Source organism: Schistocerca nitens, chromosome 10, assembly GCF_023898315.1.
Source record: "Schistocerca nitens isolate TAMUIC-IGC-003100 chromosome 10, iqSchNite1.1, whole genome shotgun sequence".
In the NCBI taxonomy this organism is placed as follows: domain Eukaryota; kingdom Metazoa; phylum Arthropoda; class Insecta; order Orthoptera; family Acrididae; genus Schistocerca; species Schistocerca nitens.
The window spans coordinates 216,749,577-216,774,506 of record NC_064623.1 but is presented as its reverse complement, the minus strand read 5'-3'; the positions used below and the strand labels follow the sequence as shown (position 1 = coordinate 216,774,506).

Below are 24,930 nucleotides of genomic sequence, written 5' to 3'. Positions count from 1 at the left end.
CCGCTTTGGGGATCTCCACATCCTTGTCCACGTGGCTCCCTATTGCTAGACGTCTTCCACCAAGCGGATCTAGTTTGCCTCAACACTGGGGTCCCCACGTTTTTGTCTGCCTCCACGACAAAATTATCTCATTTGGACCTTGCGATCGGTACTGTTCCGCTTGCTCGGCGCTTCGAATGGTTCGCCCTTGATGATACACACTCGAGTGACCACTTTCCATGTGTCCTTAGGCTGCAGCCTCAACTGCCATATACGCGCCCGCGACGCTGGAAGTTTGCCCAAGCCGATTGGACACTTTTTTCGTCCCTAGCGACATTCGATGACCGTCGCTTTCCCAGCGTCGACGATGAGGTCACACATATTACCGACGTTATTCTTACAGCTGCGGAACGTTCCATTCCACGCACCTCCGAATTGCCCCGGCGCCCCCCAGTTCCTTGGTGGAACGAGGCATGCCGTGACGCAATCCGTGAGCGGCGACGTGCTCTTCGCATTTTCCGTCACCATCCTACTTTAGCAAACTGTATCCGCTATAAGCAACTCCGTGCGCGATGCCGTCGCGTCATCCGCGATAGCAAGAAGGCAAGCTGGCAATTCTTTATTAGCTCCTTTAACACCTTCACTCCCTCCTCGGAAGTTTGGAGTCGGCTTCGACGGTTCTCAGGCGCGCCTAGTTTCTCCCCGGTCTCTGGGCTCACTGTCGCGCATGATACCTTAGTGGACCCCGTCGCAATTTCTAACTCATTGGGTCAGCACTTTGCTGAGATTTCGAGCTCTTCAAATTACCCGCCAGCGTTTCTCCCGAAGAAACGTGCAGCGGAAGTGCGACCTCTTGCTTTCTCCTCTCAAAATCGCGAAAGCTACAATACTGTTTTCTCCATGCGGGAACTCCAACATGCCCTCTCTTCTTCTCGCTCCTCCGCCCCTGGATCGGATGGTATCCATGTCCAAATGTTGCTGCATTTATCAACCCATAGTCTGCGTTACCTCCTTCGCCTTTATAATCGAATTTGGACCGACAGTACCTTTCCCAGACGATGGCGGGAAGCTATCGTCGTTTCCATTCCGAAACCTGGAAAGGACAAACATCTCCCCTCTAGTTATCGCCCCATTTCTCTCACGAGTAGTGTCTGTAAGATTTTGGAGCGTATGGTGAATTACCGTTTGGCTTGGTGGCTGGAATCCCGCAGTCTTTTAACACCTGCCCAATGCGGATTCCGAAAGCATCGCTCTGCAGTTGACCATCTTGTTGCTCTCTCCACTTATATCATGAACAATTTTCTCCGGAAACGCCAAACAGTCGCAATATTTTTTGAAAAATGGTTCAAATGGCTCTGAGCACTATGGGACTCAACTGCTGAGGTCATTAGTCCCCTAGAACTTAGAACTAGTTAAACCTAACTAACCTAAGGACACCACAAACATCCATGCCCGAGGCAGGATTCGAACCTGCGATCGTAGCGGTCTTGCGGTTCCATACTGCAGCGCCTTTAACCGCACGGCCACTTCGGCCGGCTATTTTTTGATCTGGAGAGAGCATACGATACCTGTTGGAGGACAGGCATCCTCCGCACACTGTTCTCTTGGGGCTTTCGAGGCCGGCTGCCCCTTTTTCTTCGCGAATTTATGGCAGAGCGAACATTTAGGGTGCGGGTGAACACTACTCTCTCCCGTACTTTCTCTCAAGAAAACGGGGTACCCCAGGGCTCCGTGCTGAGTGTTGTACTGTTTGCCATCGCTATAAATCCAATTATGGATTGTCTCCTTCCTGACGTCTCGGGCTCCCTCTTTGTGGACGATTTTGCGATCTACTACAGCTCTCAACGGACCAGCCTTCTTGAACGACGTCTTCAAGGATGTCTCGATCGCCTCCACTCTTGGAGCCTCGAAACCGGCTTCCGTTTTTCTCCCAGTAAGACCGTTTGTATTAATTTTTGGCGACGTAAGGAGTTTCTTCCGCCCTCCTTACATCTAGGTCCTGTCAACCTTCCGTTTTCAGACGTCACTAAATTCTTGGGTCTTATGTTTGACAGAAAACTGTGCTGGTCCTCCCACGTTTCCTATCTTTCGGCTCGCTGTCAGCGAACGCTCAACACCCTCCGTGTCCTGAATGGTACCTCCTGGGGAGCGGACCGAGTGGTCCTTCTCCGCCTCTATCGCGCCTTAGTGCGCTCGAAATTGGACTATGGAAGCATCGTCTACTCCTCTGCTCGGCCGTCTATTCTTCGGCGTCTCGACTCTATCCACCACCGTGGATTACGTTTAGCGTCTGGAGCTTTTTACACTAGCCCTGTGGAAAGCCTTTATGCTGAGACTGCTGAACCTCCGCTGTCCAATCGGCGAGCGGTCCTTCTGAGCCGTTATGCTAGCCATCTGTCTTCCATGCCTGCTAATCCAGCCCATGACCCTTTTTTCGACGCCTCCTTTGATGTAGGGTATGCAGGCCGGTCCTCCTCCCTACTACCCCCGGGAGTCCGCTTCCGTCAACTGCTCCATTCTCTTTCCTTCCGCTTTCCTAAAACCTTCTTGACAACTTGGGGTACAGCACCGCCTTGGCTTCGTCCCCGGATCTGTCTGCTCCGTGATCTTTGTCAATTTCCCAAGGATGGTACGCCTTCACTTGTTTATCGTCGGGCATTTGCTGCTCTATGTGCACAAATGACAGACGCCACCTTTATTTACACCGACGGCTCGAAAACATCGTTGGGTGTAGGGAGTGCCTATATTGTTGGCGACGCCCCAAATCACTTTCGGCTTCCCGACCAGTGTTTATACTGCGGAGCTTTTCGCTGTTCTCCAGGCTGTCCACTACATCCGCCGCCATCAGCGGATACAGTACGTAATCTGCTCAGATTCTCTCAGCTCTCTCCTCAGTCTCCAAGCTCTTTACCCTGTGCACCCTCTGGTCCACCGGATTCAGGACTGTCTGCGCTTGCTCCACCTGGGGGGCGTCTCGGTGGCGTTCCTCTGGCTCCCGGGACACGCTGGTATCTGTGGGAATGAGGCGGCTGATATAGCAGCCAAGGCTGCAGTTTCTCTTCCTCGGCCAGCTATTCAGTCGCTTCCCTTCACCGATCTACGGAGCGGTTTATGTCGCAAAGTTGCTCATTTATGGCATGCGCATTGGTCAACACTTCCCCGCAATAAATTGCGGGAAGTGAAAGCCCTTCCTTGCGCTTGGACATCTTCCTCCCGAACGCGTCGTCGGGAGGAGGTAATTTTAGCTAGACTCCGGATAGGGCACTGTCGTTTTAGCCATCGGCATCTTTTAAGCGGCGATCCTCCCCCACTCTGTCCCCACTGCTCTCAGCTGTGGACCGTAAGACACCTTTTAATTGAATGCCCCTATTTTAATCCGTTACGCTCCCGTCTACAGCTATCGCCTGATCTATCGTCGATTTTAGCAGATGACACGCGCTCAGCCGACCGCGTTCTCCAGTTTATTAGTGACAGTGAAATGACGTCAGTCATTTGAAGTTTTATCGGGGACCATCAACCCCTCTCTGTAGTGGACTTTTAAGCCTTGTTTCTGCTTTTCGTGTCCAATTTTTTGAGTTTTTTTCCCATTTTTGCTGTTTTCCATTTTCAGTTTTTATTCTTTCCTCAGTCGCGGACCGGGCGCTAATGACCATAGCAGTTTTGCGCCCTAAAACCAAAATAAAAAAAAAATAATGGGCGTATAGCAGGGCCCATTCAAATTCGACGATCCATTCGCCAGGGCTGCCCTCTTTCGATGCTGCTGTTCGCGATAGCGTTGGAACCATTACTTGGGAGGCTAACAAATTCTCTTTCTGGGATGGAACTGTGGGGCTACACCTTCAAATGTCGTGCCTATGCGGACGACCTCCTGCTGCTCGTTCGTTCTGAGGAAGAGGTGAAGACGGTCCTGGAACTGTTGTTGGACCACAGTGTGACGGCGGGTAGTGCAGTGAACATGAACAAATCGGCGGCAATGCCGGTTGGAAAGGGGCCTTACGCCGGAAGAACTCAGTCAGTTTCCTTATGTGCAACGATTCCGCTATCTCGGCATAGACTTTACCTCATCTGTAAAACATGCTGCGGCAGTTAACTACCGACGTATTTTACAGACAACACGTACCATGGTCCGACAACATTTCCTACGGCGCCTTGATCCTTTGCAGCGAGTCGAGTATCTGAACACTTATGTGATTTCTCAAATGGTGCATATTTCGCAGATACTGCCCCCTACCACTCACGCTCGGACGTCGACTTCAATCAGCACTAGGCTATTTTGTGATGATTGGATCGCCCCCTCAAGGTGCGATACGCAACGCTCACGCTCCCTACGGACAAGGGGGGACTCGGACTTACGAATGTTCACTGCCGAGCGACGGCGCTCCTTCTAGCCACGATGTGCAAGCAATGGCGTAGCGGGCGTGATTCCCTTACATCCCGCCTACTGGATCTCCTGGTTCCAGCGTCCCTCATACCTCCGGTGGCGGTGGGCAACATTACACCACATTTTGCTCATGTATCAACATTTATCTTGGAACTTAGTTATATCAGAGACGAGCTTCCGCGCACGAGACTGCCACGCGTGATGGATTTTTATGCTTGGCTGCTACGACGGATAAGTCGTAATGTCATTGAACTCAAACACCCCAGGTTGCATTGGCCGAAGATTTGAAGACATGTGCACCAAAAATTCCTTCCTACCTTCATTCGGGCACTGTGGTTCTCTGTCGCCTGTGGCAAGTTCAACACCAACCAACGGCTGCATGCAATTGGACTAGTGGACACTCCACTATGCCCGAAATGTCGCCAAGTGGATGACGACCATCACCGCTTAACTTGTATCGCGGTGGAGGACGTCTGGCTCCTAGGAAGACAGATGGTAGCTTGATACCTCCGTGTGACCCCGCAACATATTACATCTGCTTCCTTATTACATCCGGAGAGTGACTACTTTCCGGCGACTAAATCACAGTCGATCATCTGGGTCAAAGGTTGGACGATCGCGTACCTCTATGGGGATGCTGCCAAATCGCGACGTGACCTTTGGTATTTCTTGCAGCAAGCCCACAATGATGTTCGTAGATGGTCACACTATCGGAAACCCTTTGGCAACTATCTTCAGGCAGTCTTCGTCGACCCCCCCCCCCCCCCCCACGCAGTTGGGATGTGCCAGGTGCAGTCGGTGTGCACGTTTGACAGCTGATAGTGAACCTCACGTTTCTCTCACCACTCAATATGTAATGCACATACTATACCATCAAATGATCTACATGTTCCTTTTAACAGAGTGATCTTTATTGAAAACAAATAAATAAATAAAAACAACATCCCTGTTCCTTTAAATTTGTAATTTGTTTTACAATGATTTTTTTTCTTTTTTTTTTTTTTTTTTGCAGAGGATGCATTTCATTTAGTGTAAAAAAAAAGTGGTCAGTGCGAGAGAATGTAAATCCTAAGGGCTCGGGTTCGATTCCCGGCTGCGTCAGAGATTTTTCTCCGCTCAGGGACTGGATGTTGTGTTGTCCTAATCATCATCATTTCGTCCCCATCGACGAGCAAGTCGCCAAAGTGGCGTCAACTCGAAAGGCCTGCACCCAGTGAACGGTCTACCCGACGGGAAACACTAGTCACACGGCATTTATTTATTGATGAGCCGAGACATTACGAACATTGCCCCACCTCCAAGTTGAATGCCCCCTCATGGTGTTGCAGGCACGAGACGCAGTAAGGAAAGGATCTAAGCAGAATAGAGGCCAATGGGCCACAAATGCGGAAATCCATTGATATTAACGGTTTCGAAAAAGGGGACATTGTTGTGGTGCTATTGGTGGAAACGAGACTCTCTAAAACGGTGAAGCTGATCGCCTGTTGGCGTACTACTGTCGTGAGCAGCTGTGGAAAGCGGTTGAAGGATCGTGAAGTAATGAGTAGGCCGTATGGTACTGGACGACCACGTCTCATCACAAAACATGGAGCCTGTAGGATCCACCAGTGTGTAGTTCCAGGTAGGCAGCGATCTGCGGCAGATCTGACGGCAGAGTACAGTGCTGGTGCCGACACAAGTGTTTTGGAGCACACAGTTCAAGGGTCACTGTGGAACATGGTGCTCCACATCACACAAACCCTGCGTGTTCTCATATTGGCCCAACGACATCATCAGCTATGACTGGAATAGGCATGGTGTCCCTGAATTTTCACCGTGGATCGACAGAAACGTGTCGCCTGTAGAATTAATCACACTCCTTTGTACACCAGGTCGACGGTTGGGTCCTCACACTCCGTCACTCGGGAGAAGGGCTGCACGAAACGCGCACCGCGCCTCAGATGCGGGCCAGTGTGGGCAGAATTATGCTATGAGTTACACTGGGTTGGGCTTCCATGGGATCTGTAGCGGTAATCGATGGTATCATGACAGCGGCGAAGTATGTGAACGTCAGTGCGGACCACCTGCACTCTTTCATGGTTGAAGTCTTCTCTGATGGCGACGACATCTTCCAACAGGATAACTGTCCGTGTTTCAAGGTCATAATCGTGCTGCAGTAGTTTGAGCGGCATTATAGTGGACTGACACTGATGTCTCGGCCAGCAGATTTGCCTGACCTGTACCCATTTGAACACGTGTCGGGCACCAGCTGCATGCCTGTAAACTACCATTCCACAATTTTCAGGAATTACTTGACCTGTGCAAAGACATCTGAGGCCACATACTTCTGCAATCCTGTCAAGAACTTGTAGAATCCGTGCTAAGCAGAATCTGTTGTACTGTGTTTGAAAAGCGGAACAGCACGCTATTCAGCAGGTGGTCATAATGTTTCGGCTCATCGGATCGTGTTGCCAGGACAAGGCCCGCAGCTGGATCTTCCCGTTCGTGGGCACCCTGGAGCCTCCAGACGCCGAGGGCGGAGCCTTCATGACGCGCCACCCCACAGACATCATGCTCAGCGGGGACTTCCAGCCAGTTCCGTTCATCGTCGGCGTCTGCGACTTCGAAGGGTCGGTCACCGCCACAGGTGCGTATACACAGAGCACCGGAGTCTGAGATTCAGTCTCTTGCTGGACCACTGAAGAGCCAATACCGATTTGTTTTATTACGTTAATGATCCGAAGTTACGCATGGTCAGACTTTCGGAAAAATATCATCCACATAATCCCAAAGACAGCAAAGGCAGGAACGTGCGAGAACTATGTTTTGCATTCAGCTTCATCTGTTCGACTGTCCGCCATCTTATTTTCGTAAATTGTAAACAATGGCAGTCAAAGTTGCATAATGCAAGTCTTCACAGAAAAAGCGACCATCTGTGAAACAACACAAGTGCAATAAGAACATAGGAAACCCAAAGCATGTGGTAACAAAAAAAAATAAAGTCCACTGATGGTGCTGAAACTTCAGCGAAACCTGTCCCGGAAATAGAAGCAAAGATAAAATTCTGTTTTGCTCAAGATGGACCCTTTCCAAAAACAATTCTGTTTGTAAGCAGCCATGCACAGAAGAGCTTCAACCTCATGATGAGGTTTTCACAGTGTGAACTGCAATATACTCTTCGAAATTCGGAAGGTAACAGGGGTAAAATACAGGTAGTGAAGGGTTATATGAAGCTTCAAAGGAAACTACAAGGTAGCTGCAAGAGTGACAGGACAAGAAGGGCAAGTAGTGGCTGAGAAGGGAGTGACACAGATTTGTAGCCCATCCCAATGTTGTTCAGTCTGAAAACCAAACACAAAATTGGAAAGGGGATTAAAGCTCAGTGAAAAGAAATAAAGACCTTGAGTTTCGGTGAGGACATTTCAACTCTCTCACATAAGCAAGGTTTGTAAAAGCATTTGTACGGAATGGGTAGTGTCTAAAAGAAGTTATAAGGTCAAGATGAACAACAAGTAAAACAAGGGTAATAGGACTAGTCGAATTGAAGCAGGCAATGCTGAGGAAATAAGATAAGGAAATGAAGCACTAAAAGTAGTTGATGAGTTTTGCTGCTTCGGCATCAAAATAAATGCTGATGACCTAAGCAGAGAGGATATAAAATAGAAGATAGCAAGAAAAGCATTTCTCAAAAAGAGAACTTCGTTAAAGTCAAATTAAAATTTAAATGTTTTCCAAAGATATTTGTCTGGTGTTTAGCCGTAAACAGAAGTGAAACATGTATGATAAACAACTCAGACAAGAAGACAATAGAAGATTTTGAAATGTAGTGCTCCAGAAAAATGTTGAAGAGCAGGCGGTACAACACATATCAAAGGGGAAGATATTGGATCGTCATGGGGAAAAAAGAAATTTATAGCACAGCTTGGCTAAAAGAAGTGATCGGTTGATAGAACGCACCCTCAGGCATCAAAGATGTAGGTTGCAGGAGTGGTGTGGAGATGAAGAGGCCTAATGTGGAGAGCTGCATCAAACCAATCTTTAGAGTGCGATGATTCTGGGACCAAACATACTGGTAATGGCTGATTAGGAAAAAGGTAGACACACAAGCAGTATTCCAAAAATTTATTTTCTTTTTTTAAAAAAAAAAACAAAAAAATTCTGCTCGTTCCTTGGAATACATCAACACTTGGAGAAATTACCACTCTTCAGGTACCCCTTTACTATCATCAGTTTACTAAAATACAGATTTGGAAGAACAAGAAACTTAGCTAAACTCTAATCCACTGCGTTAAGCAAGTCGATCTTTATAAAGAGCAGTCACGATTTCCTTTTTAACAAAATAAGTCAGTCATTCTCAATTGGCAGTCAGGATGCTTATATTTACTATCAAAAACAGTCTTGATCACAATTTATTTCTTACAGTGACCGTGTTTGACCACTACTGTGGTCATCTTCAGACCTATAAGTCGTATACAAAGCTTTAATTAGAGGGCTACATACATTAAAGAAAATACATAAAGTTATAAAGCTATAAAACGATGAATTACCAATGGACCTCATTCTGCTGGAGAATAGTAAGACGTGCACTGATTTCTTCAGTAGTGATTCTCCAGCAGGGAGTAAGGAGGTCCTTACTCATTGGTAATTCATCTTTTATAACTTTATGTATTTTCTTTAATGTATGTAGCCCTCTAATTAAAGCTTTGTTTACGACTTGTAGGTCTGAAGATGACCGCAGTAGTGGTCGAAACCGGCCACCATAATAAATAAATTGTGATCAAGACTTTTTGATAGTAAATATTTGTAACACTTTGATCACTGTTCACTCCTACGAGGTATTCAAAAGTAATTAATTTATTACCAAGTCAGGTATTTGGAGATTACAAGAAGTTTAGAGGGTTATGCACTAAAATTATGAAACTTAATGCCAAAATATCTTTTAACAAACAATGCCTAATGAATCATGTGATTCCTAATTAAGTAAATATTAGTTTTAATACCAGATCAGATATAGGAAAACCTTTACGACAGAAGAGTAGCATTCTATGGATTAGATCTGAAATTAAATATGAATATAAAGAAAAAGATGCATTAAATCTTGAAATGTGGAATTTACATCTAAAAATTAGCAATCAATTGTCACAATTAATATTTTCACAGTTACTTAACTTTACAGATGACAAAATTAATTCAGTATGAGAAACTATTCTTAATAACATAAGAAAATTGCAGCCCTTGTTAGTCACTAAACTGTGTGCTCACAAGATGTTTCACCAAATGTACATAATTTTTATCTAAGAGCAACCAATCTAACCAAAATTACTTTTACTCCTGCTGAGATAACACTTTTAAACAAAGGCCTAAAATATAATTTAGCACCATAATTGCGCAATGCAAATATTAAACGTGTGATTGCTAATGTAAAGATTGCTGAAAAACATGCACAATTTAGTAGTTCTGAAAAAGGTGACATTGCACGTAAAACTAAAAATGTCATTACTAATGAAAAAAGATAAAAATAAACATAATAATGAATGAAAACTTGTAAAACAAATCAACCAGAAGTTAATAACTAATAAAGATATTGCAATCAAGGCAGATAAAGGGAATACCCTTGTCATTGTTAGTGAAGATGATAATGTTTCTAAGACATTACAATTTTTTAACACCAATGGAATACCTGAAGTTAATAAAGAGCCAACTTCAAGATTTCAAACAAAAATTAAAGAGCTGATTGATGATAGTGACTTCATATTTTCACCTAAAGATCAAATAACACTTAAGGTTATGAACCCCACTTTACCTAATTGAGATTACAAATCAAATTAGACAATCCAAATTTACCAATTCGTCCAATTGTTAATATCAGCAGTCCCTTTTATAACCTGAACAAAAAGTTTAATCAAATCTTAAAATCCTTTTACACTTATGAAGAAAATTATAGCAGTAAGAACAGTTTTGAATTAACTAAATTTATGATGTGGATATTCCACAAAACGCAAGGTTCGCATCATTGGACATCACCAATCTTTACACAAACATACCTATTCAAGAGACTGTCTGTATTATTAAAGATAACTTAACACATCATAAGATCAAGAGCCCCAAAGAAATAGTAGTGTTCATTGAACTGTTAAGAATTACTCTAGATTTTAATTATTTTTCATTTAATAATAAAATATATATTCAGGGAGATGGACTTGCAGTGGGGAATTCCCTGGCTATCACTATAACAGATATAGTCGTCAATTATGTTGAGATTCAATTTTTCAAAAATAATCCAGAAATAACAAATAAAATTATATACTACAAAAGATATGTTGGCAACACATTGCTAAATTTAACCGTTCTAAGGAAGAAATTGATGCTTTCACTAACAACTTAAATAATTTACATCCAAAGCTTGTATTAAGATTAGAACATGAAAGTAACAATAGTATTAATTTCCTGGACCTCACAATTGCAAACAGGAATGGAAAACATAATATTTCTATTTATAGAAAAACCACACCAACCAGTGTAATAATAAATGCTACATCATGCCATCCATTAAGATACAAAATGGCATTTTTTAAAACAATGATACATACAATATTGAAATTACCTCTTCAACCTGATGCAATCCAGAAGGAAATTGATACCTTAAAAGATATAGCAGTTGCTAACAATTATAATTCCTATCAAGTTGATCTGTTATATCAAAAATTACAAGAAACAAACGATGCTGTCATAAATTCCAAGAAGAGATTTACAAAAATGACATACATGGGACCTATTTCAGATAAATAAATTATTTAAGAATACAAGCGTGACAATAGCATTCAACAGCAATAATCCATTAGAGATGAAACTGAAACACACAATTGGGGAATCAAATATATACCAAAAGTCAGGCGTTTACAAAATATTATGTATTGACTGTGACAAACAATATATTGGCGAAACTGGCCGTAACTTTCTAACATGTTTTAAGGAACATACTACTGGTACTGCATGTACCGAATCAATATTTGGTCAACATCTTGATAGATACAAATGTTCTGAGGGTTGCATTTCTAATAATTTGAAAATATTACATACAGTGCCAAAAGGATTACTGCTAAGTACTTCAGAAGAAATTGAAATCTATTCACTTCACAAAAGTAATGTGTTATCTGTTTTAAACGAACAACTTGAATTTAAAAACAAACATTTCTTTGAGCTTTTCGACGATTTGCTTTAGAATGTTCACTCTTCTGTCCTTCGTTTTTCAAATTATTAAGACGTTTAGGAAATATTTTATCTTTTCTTTGCAATTTTATCTCGCCAAACATTATTTTATGAGTGACTATCTGTTTTTAGAATGTTTTCTTATATGCTTTAAGACTCCATATTGCTAATTCACATCCCTTTATTTTTGACACTACAGCTCATAGTGTTATAATTTTAAATTCCTTCCATTTTCATTATTTTTATTTGTTTATAACACTGGCATGCAACATAAGACATAGAAATGCTTTTTAAAAATTGTTACATGAAAAAAAATGGAATCTACGTATGAACTTCATAGACAATATTTCATAACATGCACAACTACTGTGCCCTCTCGTTTTTTTTGTTTTTTTTTTTGTTTTAGTATTGATCTGTAAGAATTATTATGTAGTCTGTGTAAACGGAAGTCTCTTATTACACTAGTAAATCGTATCTGTGCAGCATGTACTACACATGTCAGTTAACCATTATTGCAGCCTACTCATTGATTATTGTTTCAATAAAGACATGTTGCTGCTCAATAGTACATTGTCTGACGTGACAGTCTTTACCATTCCACTTTCGCAACAACTTCGTTAGAAAGAAGCCTGCTGCCACATCTTTGCACTGGCGTTTATCATCACCATGGCAACCACTAGTTTGCATATTGACTTTACTACAACTTCTGTGGAAAGAAGTCTGCTGCCACATCTTTGGAACGGAGTCCAACTTCACCATGGCAACCAGTGGTTCCAAATGGTTCACTAACAGGCCTTGAGAGGGCAACCCATGTACTGTCAAAACGAAGTTCATTTATCCTACATGTTTAAATATTTTTAACGCTTTTTAATTGACAGTAGTTGTTAAATGCGCCAAGTTTAGTGTGTGTATATTTTCCATTCTTGACAATGTTCTTTTAACTAAGAAATTTTACATTGTTATTCGACCTATAACCCATTGGTTAGTAATGACATCATTCCGTCAGAAGTGGGATGTGCACTGGTTTCTCCAGTAGTGACTCTCCAGCAGAAGGAGGTCCTTATTCATTGGTCATTCATCCTTTTTTAGCTTTATAACTTTATGTATTTTCTTTAATGTATGTAGTCCTCTAAAGCTTTGTATATGACTTGTAGGTCTGAAGATGACCACAGTATTGGTCGAAACCGCTCACTGTAATAAATAAATTGTGATCAAGACTGTTTTTGATAGTAAATATTTGTAACACTTTGATCACTGTTCACTCCCACATTGTATTCAAAAGTAATTAAGGACACTTATGCTGATCAACTATCTTTAAATTAAAACAGATAATTCAAAAAATCACAGTATTTAAAATAATACACAAAGAATTAAAACAAATCAGTGTCTGTCGTAGAAGCCTGTTACTGAATATTACTCCGAACTTTGCTCTGGCAGCTGAAGTGGTCGGTATGTATTACTCTCGGTTATCCACCAAAATAAGCTTCATAGACTTGCTCCTTATATACACTAACAAGACTGTTTACGTACTTAAGTGTACAGCTTCCCAGAAACACAAATACTTTAGGGATGATTCAAAATACTCGTTTTATGCACATGCGTTATAGAGCTTTCACAGTAAATGCCTTCAGCAAATATTGTAATGCTGGCCACTGCGAGAACAAAATTAGAAAATTCATTAAACAGTTACGTTTAAAGGTCCTAATGCTAGCCTAACTGGGCTCCAGATGTCCTACGTACACATATCACACTGTCCAGTCACATTAATGTGACCGCCTGTCAAAAGCGTGAAGAGCCACCTTTTGGAGCGCAGACCACTGCGTGGCGTGCATGAAAGGGATCAGTGAGGTTCTGGAAGGTACAGACAGGGAAACAGGGGCCGTGTCGACTCCAGCGCGGCGGCCATCTCGGTTGACGACCCACAGTATGAACAGCCCGATCGAGGTGGTCGCACAGATTCTCGATTGGCTTTAAATCCGGGAAGTTTGGCGGCTTGAGAGTACGGTAGAATCAGTGTGGTGTCCTTTGAAGAACGCACATACACTGTGAGCTGTCTGAAGCGTTGCATTGTCCTACTGGTAGATGCTATCATGTCGAGGTAAAATAAGCTGTGTGTAGGAGTGGACATTGTCCCCAAGGATAGACTCATACTACCGTTGATCCATTGTAGCTTGCAGAGTGACGAGATCACCCAGGGAATGTCATGAAAACATTCCCTCCTCCAGCGTGGTCCATTCCAATGATTGCTGCAGAGGATTCTACTGGGCTGTAGGGCCGTGGTCCTTGGAACTCTTCTATCCCTGACGTTTCGTCCAAAGCTACGTTGGACATCTTCAGAGGTGATCCTGGTTGTGCTGAGTCTTGCCGACTGAAGAGTCGGACGTCAAAGAGCGGCCTAAATACTGTGGAAAGTGGGCGTGGTCTGGATTTCACGTGATAGCAGAGATAAGCCTTCTCAAGGATAAAATATAACTATCGATCATAGTATGTCAAAGATAAAAACTTCTCATGGATTCTGTAGCACCACTGTCCATATATCGCTGAGTTTCATTGCTTCTTCTTTTCTGTTATAATTATCCCTATGGTTTATATATTTCGATGGCTTCTCTATATAGCCGTGCATAATAGTTCGTCATAGTACATAAAACTTCAGTTTCCGGAACTTTCACTACGTGATCACCCGACAGAAGAGCATGTTCCGCCACAGTTGACTTTGTTTTCCCTAGTCGGCAAAGATTTTTATGTTCATTCAACCGTGTATTCACACTTCTCTTTGTAGTTCAAGTGTAACCCTACCACACGTACACGGAATCTTGTATACACTACTTGCAGAGAGAAGGGGACGTTTACCCTTACCGGAACGAAGTGCTTGGCCTATTTTCTTAGTTGGTCTGAAAATCGGTCGAACTTTGTTTCCTTAAAATCTTGCCGATATGATCAGTTACTTTTGTGATGACGGGTAGAGAAACCGTGTTCTTCCATGGCTGTGTCCTATCATTGTTCCTAGGCCTTCTGTTATTCGGTCGCAAAACTCTATTTATTTCCTTACTAGAGTATCCATTCATCTCAAAAGCCTGCTTTAGATGTTTTAATTCGGCGTCCATTATTCCGGGGCACAAATTCTTTTAGCTCTGTCCACTAGACTTTTAGTTACACCTCTTTTCTGTTGTGGATGATGACTGGAATCCTTATGCAAGTATCCGTCGGTATGTGTAACCTTCAGAAAGACTTTATGTTTCAAGCTGCCATCAGTCTATCTTACACGAAGAGATCCAAGAAGGGTATTGCATTGTCTTTCTCAATTTCCATGGTAAACTGGATTTTAGGATGTACACTGTTTAAATAAGAAAAGAATTCCTCTAAAGCTTTTTTGCCATGTGACCAAACCACAAATGTATCATCCACGTATCGATACCATCGACATGGTTTCTTATTCGCTTTTTCCATAACTGTTTGTTCGAATTTTTCCATGTAAAAATTGGCGATCGTAGGACTCAATGGGTTACCCATGGCCACACCGTCAACCTGCTCGTAAAACTCATCCTCCCACTGGAACTGTCTGAAAAGAACAGTCAAATCTGCTATGTAAACCATAACTTCGTTAAGCGGAATGATCGTAAATAAAGACACTATGTCAAAATTAGCAATAATATCTTTAGGAGCCAAAGTTAGTCCCTTCAGTTTCTCAGTGAAATGACAAGATGTCCGACTCGTCAGTCGGCAAGACTCAGCACAACCAGGAGCACCTCCGAAGATGTCCAACGTAGCTTTGGACGAAACGTCAGGGATTGAAGAGTTCCATGGACCACGGCCATACAAACCGGAAGAATTCTCGGCATCTGAAGCATCCGGTCATGAAAGCCTTCATTCTATGATTGGTGCAGAGCCACACGTGCCAATGGCCAGCAGGTGGTTGATGGCATATCAAATGGGAGGATACTAAATCATCATCGGGAGAAAAGATGATAGAGCATAAAACGGGATTTATCCGAAAAGACTATCTGTCACCAATCAGTCTACATCCAGGGCGCACTCCAGCTTTCATCGCCTTTGAACAGCAGTCAGCATGAGTGCAGGCGCAAGCTGCAGAGGCCCAAACGCAGCAGTATTCACTGAACAGTCGTCGAGGAGACACTGTTCGTGGTCCATTGGTTCATCTGGGCAGTCAGTTGCATAACTGTTGCACATCTCCAAAACAATCAGTCAGTCCTGTCAACTATAACCCATCCGTGCACCGCAGTTGCATTGCTGTCGGTTTTGCATAGCGCCCTTTCTGCCATGCACAGTATACTTTGCCCGCATCTCGTGGTCGTGCGGTAGCGTTCTCGCTTCCCACGCCCGGGTTCCCGGGTTCGATTCCCGGCGGGGTCAGGGATTTTCTCTGCCTCGTGATGGCTGGGTGTTGTGTGCTGTCCTTAGGTTAGTTAGGTTTAAGTAGTTCTAAGTTCTAGGGGACTGATGACCATAGCTGTTAAGTCCCATAGTGCTCAGAGCCATTTGAACAGTATACTTTAACCACAGTAGCAGCAGCAGCAGTCTGTTTCAGAAATGCTTCCACCCTTGGCCAGAAATGATCATACCCTTTTGGGTATTCCACATTACAACAGCAACTGCACTTACTTCATCTCCACCTACACCATTCTCCGCAAGCCACCTAATGGTGTGTAGCGGAGGGTACTTTCGGTACTACTATCTGATCCCTCCAACCCTGTTCCATTCGCGAATAGTGCGTGGGGAGAATGATTATCGGTAAGCCTCTGTATTGACTCTAATTTCTCGAATTTCCTCCTCGTGGTCAATACGCCAGATGTATGTGGGGGGAAGTAATATGTTGTCTGGAAAGTAGTGTCCCGAAATTTGAGTAGTAAATCTCTCAGTGATGCACAACTCCTTCCTTGTAACGTCTGCCAGTGGCGTTTGTTTAGCACCTCCGTAACGCTCTCTCGCCAGCTAAACGATCCCGTCACGAAACGCGCCGCTCTTCGATGGATCTTCTCCATCTCGTTTGTCAGTCCTACCTTATAGGGATCCCAGATAGAAGAACAATACTCAAGAATCGAGCGAACAAGCGGCTTATAAGCCACTTCTTTCGTGGATGAGTTACATTTCCTTAAGATCCTTCCACTGAATCAGTCTGATGGCCGGACGCTGTGGTCAAGCGGTTCTAGGCGTTTCAGTCGCGAACGATGCGGCTGCTACGGTCGCAGGTTCGAATCCTGCCTCGGTCTTGGATGTGTGTGATGTCCTTAGGTTAGTCAGGTTTAAGTAGTTCTAAGTCTAGGGGACTGTTGACCTCAAATGTTAAGTCCCATAGTGCTTAGAGTCATTTCTGAGTCTGGTGTCTGCTTCTCCCACTATCTGTGTTATTGGTCATTGCACTTAACGTCGCTCTGTATAGTTACGCCTAGATATTTTACGCCAGGCGCTGTCTCTAGCTGTTTGTCATCAATAGCGTAGCTGTACAGTAGTGGATTTCTTTCCTATGAATGGGCAATATGTTACATTTATTTACGTTCAGGGTCAGCTGCCAGGTCGTTCTGCAAATTCTTACTATCTTCTGGCGTTGCTACTTTGGTATGAACAACTGCATCATCTGCGAATAGCCTTAAAGAGCATCCGACGCTTTCTACTAGATCATTTATATATACTGTAAATAGCACAGGCCCTATCACACATCCCTGTGGTACTCTGGATATTACCTTTACATCTGTCGATTTACTTCCGTTAAGAGCTTTATATACCCTCCACTGATTGTGCTGCCACCTGTCGTCTGTGAGTGGTTATTGCACGTTGATGTCCAAGTTACGTGGTGGTCACATTAAGTTGACTGGAGCACGTGAAGCGACCAATACTTAAGATACCATGGAAGTACGAAGTCACCTTCAGTCCACATAAAATGTGTATCTATCTGGAGCAAGCAACCCATCACGCGACAGTGGAACACCCTTAACGTTCGACGTATGCTCCCTAGGCTCCACGTAACGGAAAACATGATTAGCACTCCCGCCGTTACGTATGGCTCTCATACCTCTTGCACCCGGAAAGACTTGCACTTCATACCTCTGACACATAGGCGATCCCCGTAAACGACTGCTTGGCTACCACAGTTGAGCAAATCCTCCATACACGTCCAACTTCCCAGCTGTAAATCGTTATCATCGCAAAGAATTAGCACTCTGTTCTCTATCCAACACTTCTGAACGTGCACGGCTCGTAGTCCATTTCACAGCTGTGCACTAACACACAGCAGTAACTCACTCCTCTCACCAAAGCAGAGACGAGCCCACTTCCATCCCATGATTAGGCCAGATTAATACAAGTTCCTTAGGCAATCAATACGAAACTTCATAATGATATATAGAACGTGTCAGTTTCACAAAAGTTTTCTTTACAAGAACTTAATTCAAATTTTTAATAATTGTGAAATTATTAATTTATATCCAAAAATTCATCTACTGAATAGGAGTTGTCATTCAGAAATTCTTTTAATTTGTTGTAAATGCTGGTTGGCTATCTATCAGACTTTTTATTCTGTTTGGTAAGACTTATATGGCAGCATAATTCACCCCATTGTATGCCTAGTTAGATTTAACCCAGAACAGTGAAGATAGCTGTACTCCTAGTGTTGTCGCTCTGCACTTTGTTATTGCTTTTGAATTGGAAAGGTGTATTAATAACAAATTTCGTATATATAAAAGCTACTGTGAATAACTCTAGTTCCTTACATTTCTGCAAAATGATCCCGGGTGGGCTCCCGCTATTATTCTGTTTACACGCTCATATGCAATGAATACTTTTGTGCTCAAAGATGAAATGAAATGACCACGTGGCATTGGCGGCCGAGAGTCCCCACCTGAGGATGTTGGGCTGCCGAGTTGCAAGTCTTTTCAGTTGATGCAACGTTGGACGACTTGGTGGTGGTGAAATGATGATGAGAACAAAACGACACCCAGTCCCTGAGCGGAGAAAATCTCGGACCCCGCAGGAATCAAACTCGGACCCGCTGGACAGCAGACAGACGCTCTGTCCGCTCAGCTACAGAGGCGGACCCTTAATAGTGAATTTCTCCCAAATATTACGCCATATGAAAGCACTGAATCAAAAATAGGCATAGTAAGCTCATTTAATGACGTGTTTATTGCCTAAATTTGCAATAACCCTAACAGCATAAGCAGCATAACTAAAACGTTTCAGAAGGTTATCAATCGGTTTCTTCAACTTCAAACTCCCCTCAATGCACACACTCAAAAATTTTATTCTTTCTTAGCTACAGACATCTGCTCAAAGCATATATTTATTAATGATGTTACTCCATTTACTGTACAGAACTGTATATACTGTGTTATCAAACTTTAGTTAGAGTCCATTTACAGAGAACCTCTTAACAATTTTCTGAAAGTCATTATTTGCGATTTTTTTCAGCTAATTCTTGTTTCTTGGGTGTGATGCCATACTTGTATCATCAGCAAAAAAGAACTAGCTTTGCGTCTTCATGAAAACAGAGTTGCAAGTCATTGATACACAATAAGAACAATAAGGGACTCAGGATTGAACCCTGTGGGACCCCATTCTTGAAGCCTGTTGAATGTTTCGTTTCCTCGGCAGTGGCGATGCTGGAGAGGGAGATGGTGTCCAGAGTGGCGCGCTGCCCCCGCCTGCTCCTGCCCGGCGACCTGCGATGCAGTGAAGCCGAAAAGGATACCGTGGCCGAGGAGGTCCGCCGCTTCTACTTCGGCGACCGCCAGATCGGACCCGAGACCGAGAAACAGTTTTACGACGTGAGTCCCCACGCCGTTTCTCTCTCACTCACTTGCCTACTTGGTTTGTGCGAAGCCCACATTCTGTCTCTTTGTGTATCTGCAATAAAAACTTTATTACAATCAATCTTTTCTTAACATACAAGGTTATTATAAATGATTGGAGCGATTTAACAGATTTTTGCAGAGCTATTATTTGACACAGTGTCACAGGGCTTTGCACACGCATAAAAACTGAAAAAGTTTTTTTTTGCATATTACAAGTTCTCCATATGATGCCTCCTATTAACTCTTCAGGTATCAAGTCGATAACCAGGCCGGCCAATGTGGCCGAGCGGTTCTAGGCGTTTCAGTCTAGAACCGCGCGACCGCTACGGTCGCAGATTCGAATCGTGCCTCGCGCATGGATGTGTGTGATGTCCTTGGGTTAGTTAGGTTTAAGTAGTTCTAAGTTCTAGGATACTGATGACCTCAGATGTTAAGTCCCATAGTGCTCAGAGCCATTTGAACAATTTGTTAGTGCTCAGAGCAATTTGAGGGAACACGAAACTATAAGTTTTGCTGTAATTGCAGACATCCAAATGCGAGAACCATAACGAACGCCTACCCTTTGCCAAACATTAGAAACCTAGAGTTATTTAGGATAGTGTAAATATTTTCAAACAATGGTTTTAAGAGTGGTTGTCACCTAGCAGTGCAGGATCGACACAAAACATCGTTTTCGGCACACATTCGACACAATCAATCACAAGAATGCCATTCAGATTAAAAAATGCACCTGCAACGGTTCAGAGATTGTAGGACAATGTACTCAGACATTTGAAACCGTGGCAGTGCTGAGTGTATCTCGATGACATAATCGTCTGCGGGAGTAATATGGAACAGCATATGCAGCGAACTTAATTATGTGTACAAGGAAATCTAATTTTCTGGTAGAAGAGGTCATATAGTACGTAAAATGGGGTTAACACAGACCCGAAATTAATGATATCTGCTCGTGAAAATCCTGCACCAGGATCTCCAAATGGGGTTGCAATCGTTCTTGGGACTCGCAAACTACACTACTGGCAATTAAAATTGCAGCACCAAGAAGAAATGCAGATGATAAACAGGTATTCATTGGACAAATATATCATACTAGAACTGACACGTGATTACATTTTCACACATTTTGGGTGCATAGACCTTGAGAAATCAGTACCAAGAACAACCACCTCTGGCCGTAATAACGGCATTGATACGCCTGGGTATTGAGTCAAACAGAGCTTGGATGGCGTGTACAGGTACAGCTGCCCATGCAGCTTCAACACGATACCACAGTTCATCAAGATTAGTGACTGGCGTATTGTGACGAGCCAGTTGCTCGACCACCATTGACCAGACGTTTTCAATTGGTGAGAGATCTGGAGAATGTGCTGACCAGGGCAGCAGTCGAACATTTTCTGTATCCAGAAAGGCCCGTACAGGATCTGCAACATGCGGTCGTGCATTATCCTGCTGAAATGTAGGGTTTCGGACGGATCGAATAAAGGGTAGAGCCTCGGGTCGTAACACATCTGAAATGTAACGTCCACTGTTCAAAGTTCCGTCAGTGCGAACAAGAAGTGACCGAGACGTGTAACCAATGGCAGCCCCTACCATCAAGCCGGGTGATACGCCAGTATGACGATGACGAATACACGCTTCCAATGTACGTTCACCGCGATGTCGCCAAACACGGATGCGACCATCATGATGCTGTAAACAGAACCTGGATTCATCCGAAAAAATGACGTTTTGCCATTCGTGCACCCAGGTTCGTCGTTGAGTACACCATCGCAGGCGCTCCTGTCTGTGATGCAGCGTCAAGGGTAACGGCAGCCATGGTCTCCGAGCTGATAGTCCATGCTGCTGAAAACGTCGACGAACTGTTCGTGCAGATCGTTCTTGTCTTGCAAACGTCCCCATCTGTTGACTCAGGGATCGAGACGTGACTGCACGATCCGTTACAGCTATGCGGATAAGATGCCTGTCATGTCGACTGCTAGTGATACGAGGCCGTTGGGATCCAGCACAGCGTTCCGTATTACCCTCCTGAACCCATCGATTCCATATTCTGCTAACAATCATTTGATCAATCTGCACAAATAACGGGTGACGAATGTAAGCAGTATATTATGTAGTGACAGTTTTGTATGCCGAATGGGTTGCTATGCAAGAACTTAGGACCTACCGCCTACCGCTGTTAGTGATACCAGCGGAGTTAAGTAATAGATTGCCGTCATGGAGTTTGCAGGTCTACCAACAGAAGAGTAGCGGAAAGGTTCAAATGGATCTGAGCACTACGGGACTCAACATCTGAGGTCATCAGTCCCCTAGAACTTAGAACTACTTAAACCTAACTAACCTAAGGACATCATACACATCCATGCCCGAGGCAGGATTCGAACCTGCGACCGTAGCGGTCGCGCGGTTCCAAACTGAAGAGCCTAGAACCGCTCGGCCATACAGGGCGGCCAGTGGAAAGGTATTGGTGGAGGAAAAGCTAGGCAGACGTAAATCAGTATGTACGGAATTGCATGCAGTGTGCACAGAGAGCGGATGTGTGTCGAGCACGAGTACCATTGCAGGGATTACCTGAAGCATTAGCACGATCCGAATTTCTGGGGATTGATGTTTTAGGTCCATTCGATGAAATACGTGTGGGGAATAAGTACGAGCTCACAATCATACATAATTTTTCATTAAATGTATAAATGATCGCCACAGCAATAGTGGCACAAGTACTTGTGAATATTTGGATATTGATGTTTGGGTGTGCCTAAAACAATCATAACAGAGCAGGGAACGAACTTTATGTCAGATCTATTCAAGGGATTGTGTAAGTCATTGAATGTGAAGAAGGACGAGTCCTCACATCCACAAACCGCTGGAAGAACTGAAAAAGTGCATAGTACAATCGGGAAAGTGCTTTGATACTATGTTGACTCTCGTCACACCAACTGGGATGTCTATTTGAATTACGTTGTCTCTGCCCATAACTGAGAGCAGTACACAAATTCAGGATTCTCGTGGTATGAAACAGTATATGGTCGTGAAATGCCATCACCGTTTCATATACTGAAACTGAAGACTGGAGAGTCTGTTAAGGGGTTTGCCAGAGTGATTTGGAAATTTTGGAAAATAGTATGGAGAGCTAATACACGAGCACTGGAGAAACGGGAAGAAACAATGGACCATACGAAAGAATACCACAGTGTAAGGTTAGTCAGTGTGTGATGCTATCGACTTCATATACACTCCTGGAAATTGAAATAAGAACACCGTGAATTCATTGTCCCAGGAAGGGGAAACTTTATTGACACATTCCTGGGGTCAGATACATCACATGATCACACTGACAGAACCACAGGCACATAGACACAGGCAACAGAGCATGCACAATGTCGGCACTAGTACAGTGTATATCCACCTTTCGCAGCAATGCAGGCTGCTATTCTCCCATGGAGATGATCGTAGAGATGCTGGATGTAGTCCTGTGGAACGGCTTGCCATGCCATTTCCACCTGGCGCCTCAGTTGGACCAGCGTTCGTGCTGGACGTGCAGACCGCGTGAGACGACGCTTCATCCAGTCCCAAACATGCTCAATGGGGGACAGATGCGGAGATCTTGCTGGCCAGGGTAGTTGACTTACACCTTCTAGAGCACGTTGGGTGGCACGGGATACATGCGGACGTGCATTGTCCTGTTGGAACAGCAAGTTCCCTTGCCGGTCTAGGAATGGTAGAACGATGGGTTCGATGACGGTTTGGATGTACCGTGCACTATTCAGTGTCCCCTCGACGATCACCAGTGGTGTACGGCCAGTGTAGGAGATCGCTCCCCACACCATGATGCCGGGTGTTGGCCCTGTGTGCCTCGGTCGTATGCAGTCCTGATTGTGGCGCTGACCTGCACGGCGCCAAACACGCATACGACCATCATTGGCACCAAGGCAGAAGCGACTCTCATCGCTGAAGACGACACGTCTCCATTCGTCCCTCCAATCACGCCTGTCGCGATACCACTGGAGGCGGGCTGCACGATGTTGGGGCGTGAGCGGAAGACGGCCTAACGGTGTGCGGGACCGTAGCCCAGCTTCATGGAGACGGTTGCGAATGGTCCTCGCCGATGCCCTCCCTAATTTGCTGGGAAGTGGCAGTGCGGTCCCCTACGGCACTGCGTAGGATCCTACGGTCTTGGCGTGCATCCGTGCGTCGCTGCGGTCCGGTCCCAGGTCGACGGGCACGTGCACCTTCCGCCGACCACTGGCGACAACAACGATGTACTGTGGAGACCTCACGCCCCACGTGTTGAGCAATTCGGCGGTACGTCCACCCGGCCTCCCGCATGCCCACTATACGCCCTCGCTCAAAGTCCGTCAACTGCACATACGGTTCACGTCCACGCTGTCGCGGCATGCTACCAGTGTTAAAGACTGCGATGGAGCTCCGTATGCCACGGCAAACTGGCTGACACTGACGGCGGCGGTGCACAAACGCTGCGCAGCTAGCGCCATTCGACGGCCAACACCGCGGTTCCTGGTGTGTCCGCTGTGCCGTGCGTGTGATCATTGCTTGTACAGCCCTCTCGCAGTGTCCGGAGCAAGTATGGTGGCTCTGACACACCGGTGTCAATGTGTTCTTTTTTCCATTTCCAGGAGTGTACATCGAAGGGATAGACAAAGAAGATTTTTGCAAAGTGTCATCGGCCTTATCCAATGGCAGAGTTACGTCGTCATAAAAGTCGAGATTCAATCGTAGACGCGATCGATAGTTGTGCAAGTAGGGCAGTTACAACCTTTTCAAGGGAGACCGGAAGTTATTCCAGGGATAGGGGATGCAGACCAGAAACGGAGAGCGAGGAGAAAGGTATTGGGACATAACCAAGAGGTTGTGAATGAAATGGTAATGAGGTACCAATATGGATTAAGGCCCGAGATAGTCATTTAATTTTTTTAGTTTGGGTACAGATTTAATGTAATTAGTAAAGCAGCTGTGCAGCAGCAATGAATTTAAGAGGGAGAAAAGTAACATTATTCCCGGCAGTAGGTGAGGTACAGAGAAGGCGAGACAATGCGGTGTGCCAGAGCTGCAGAAGAGACAGTTAATCAGAATATCAAGGGACTACAAGCCGAAGTAGAAACCTTTGATACGGAAGTAACGACAAAATGGTTGCAGTGCGTAGAAAAGAGTGTTTGGGAAGCACAGGGGGGAAGCAACATAACTACAGGAGGATATGCAGCAGGCTGCAAGAGGTCAGCCAGGGTTAAACTTGCTGTCACCAGAGCAGTATTTAGAGGGTCTAATGAAAGTACAGAAGCAACAACGACTGAGTTGGTTTTAAAACTTGATCACAAATACTTACCCTTTTATTTCAAGGCAGCCATACTATCGGTGAGAACTGATGGAGTGAAAGTTTATATTTTTGTTTCTATACCAGTAGTTGGCAAACAAGTATGTTATGAGTGCTACATAGTTCATGCGTATCTAGTCATGTGGGGGATATTGAAAAAATCAGTAAGACTCAAAACGGAGAGTTTGCTATTAACTGCAAAAGACAAAGGAAGACATGTAGAAATGGAGAAAACAAAGTTGCAAAAATTT

The 24,930-nt window shown here is 44.3% G+C and overlaps 1 protein-coding gene across 1 annotated transcript in view; it reads left to right on the top strand.

The window, feature by feature from the left end:
• The window catches only part of LOC126210650 (esterase FE4-like), a 180,464-nt gene that overhangs the window by 128,913 nt on the left and 26,621 nt on the right, over positions 1–24,930 (top strand). The window contains exons 6-7 of the mRNA XM_049939980.1: positions 6,815–6,986; positions 19,154–19,326. Coding sequence (XP_049795937.1) covers positions 6,815–6,986; positions 19,154–19,326 — 345 coding nt within the window. The remainder of the gene's footprint in view (positions 1–6,814; positions 6,987–19,153; positions 19,327–24,930) is intronic.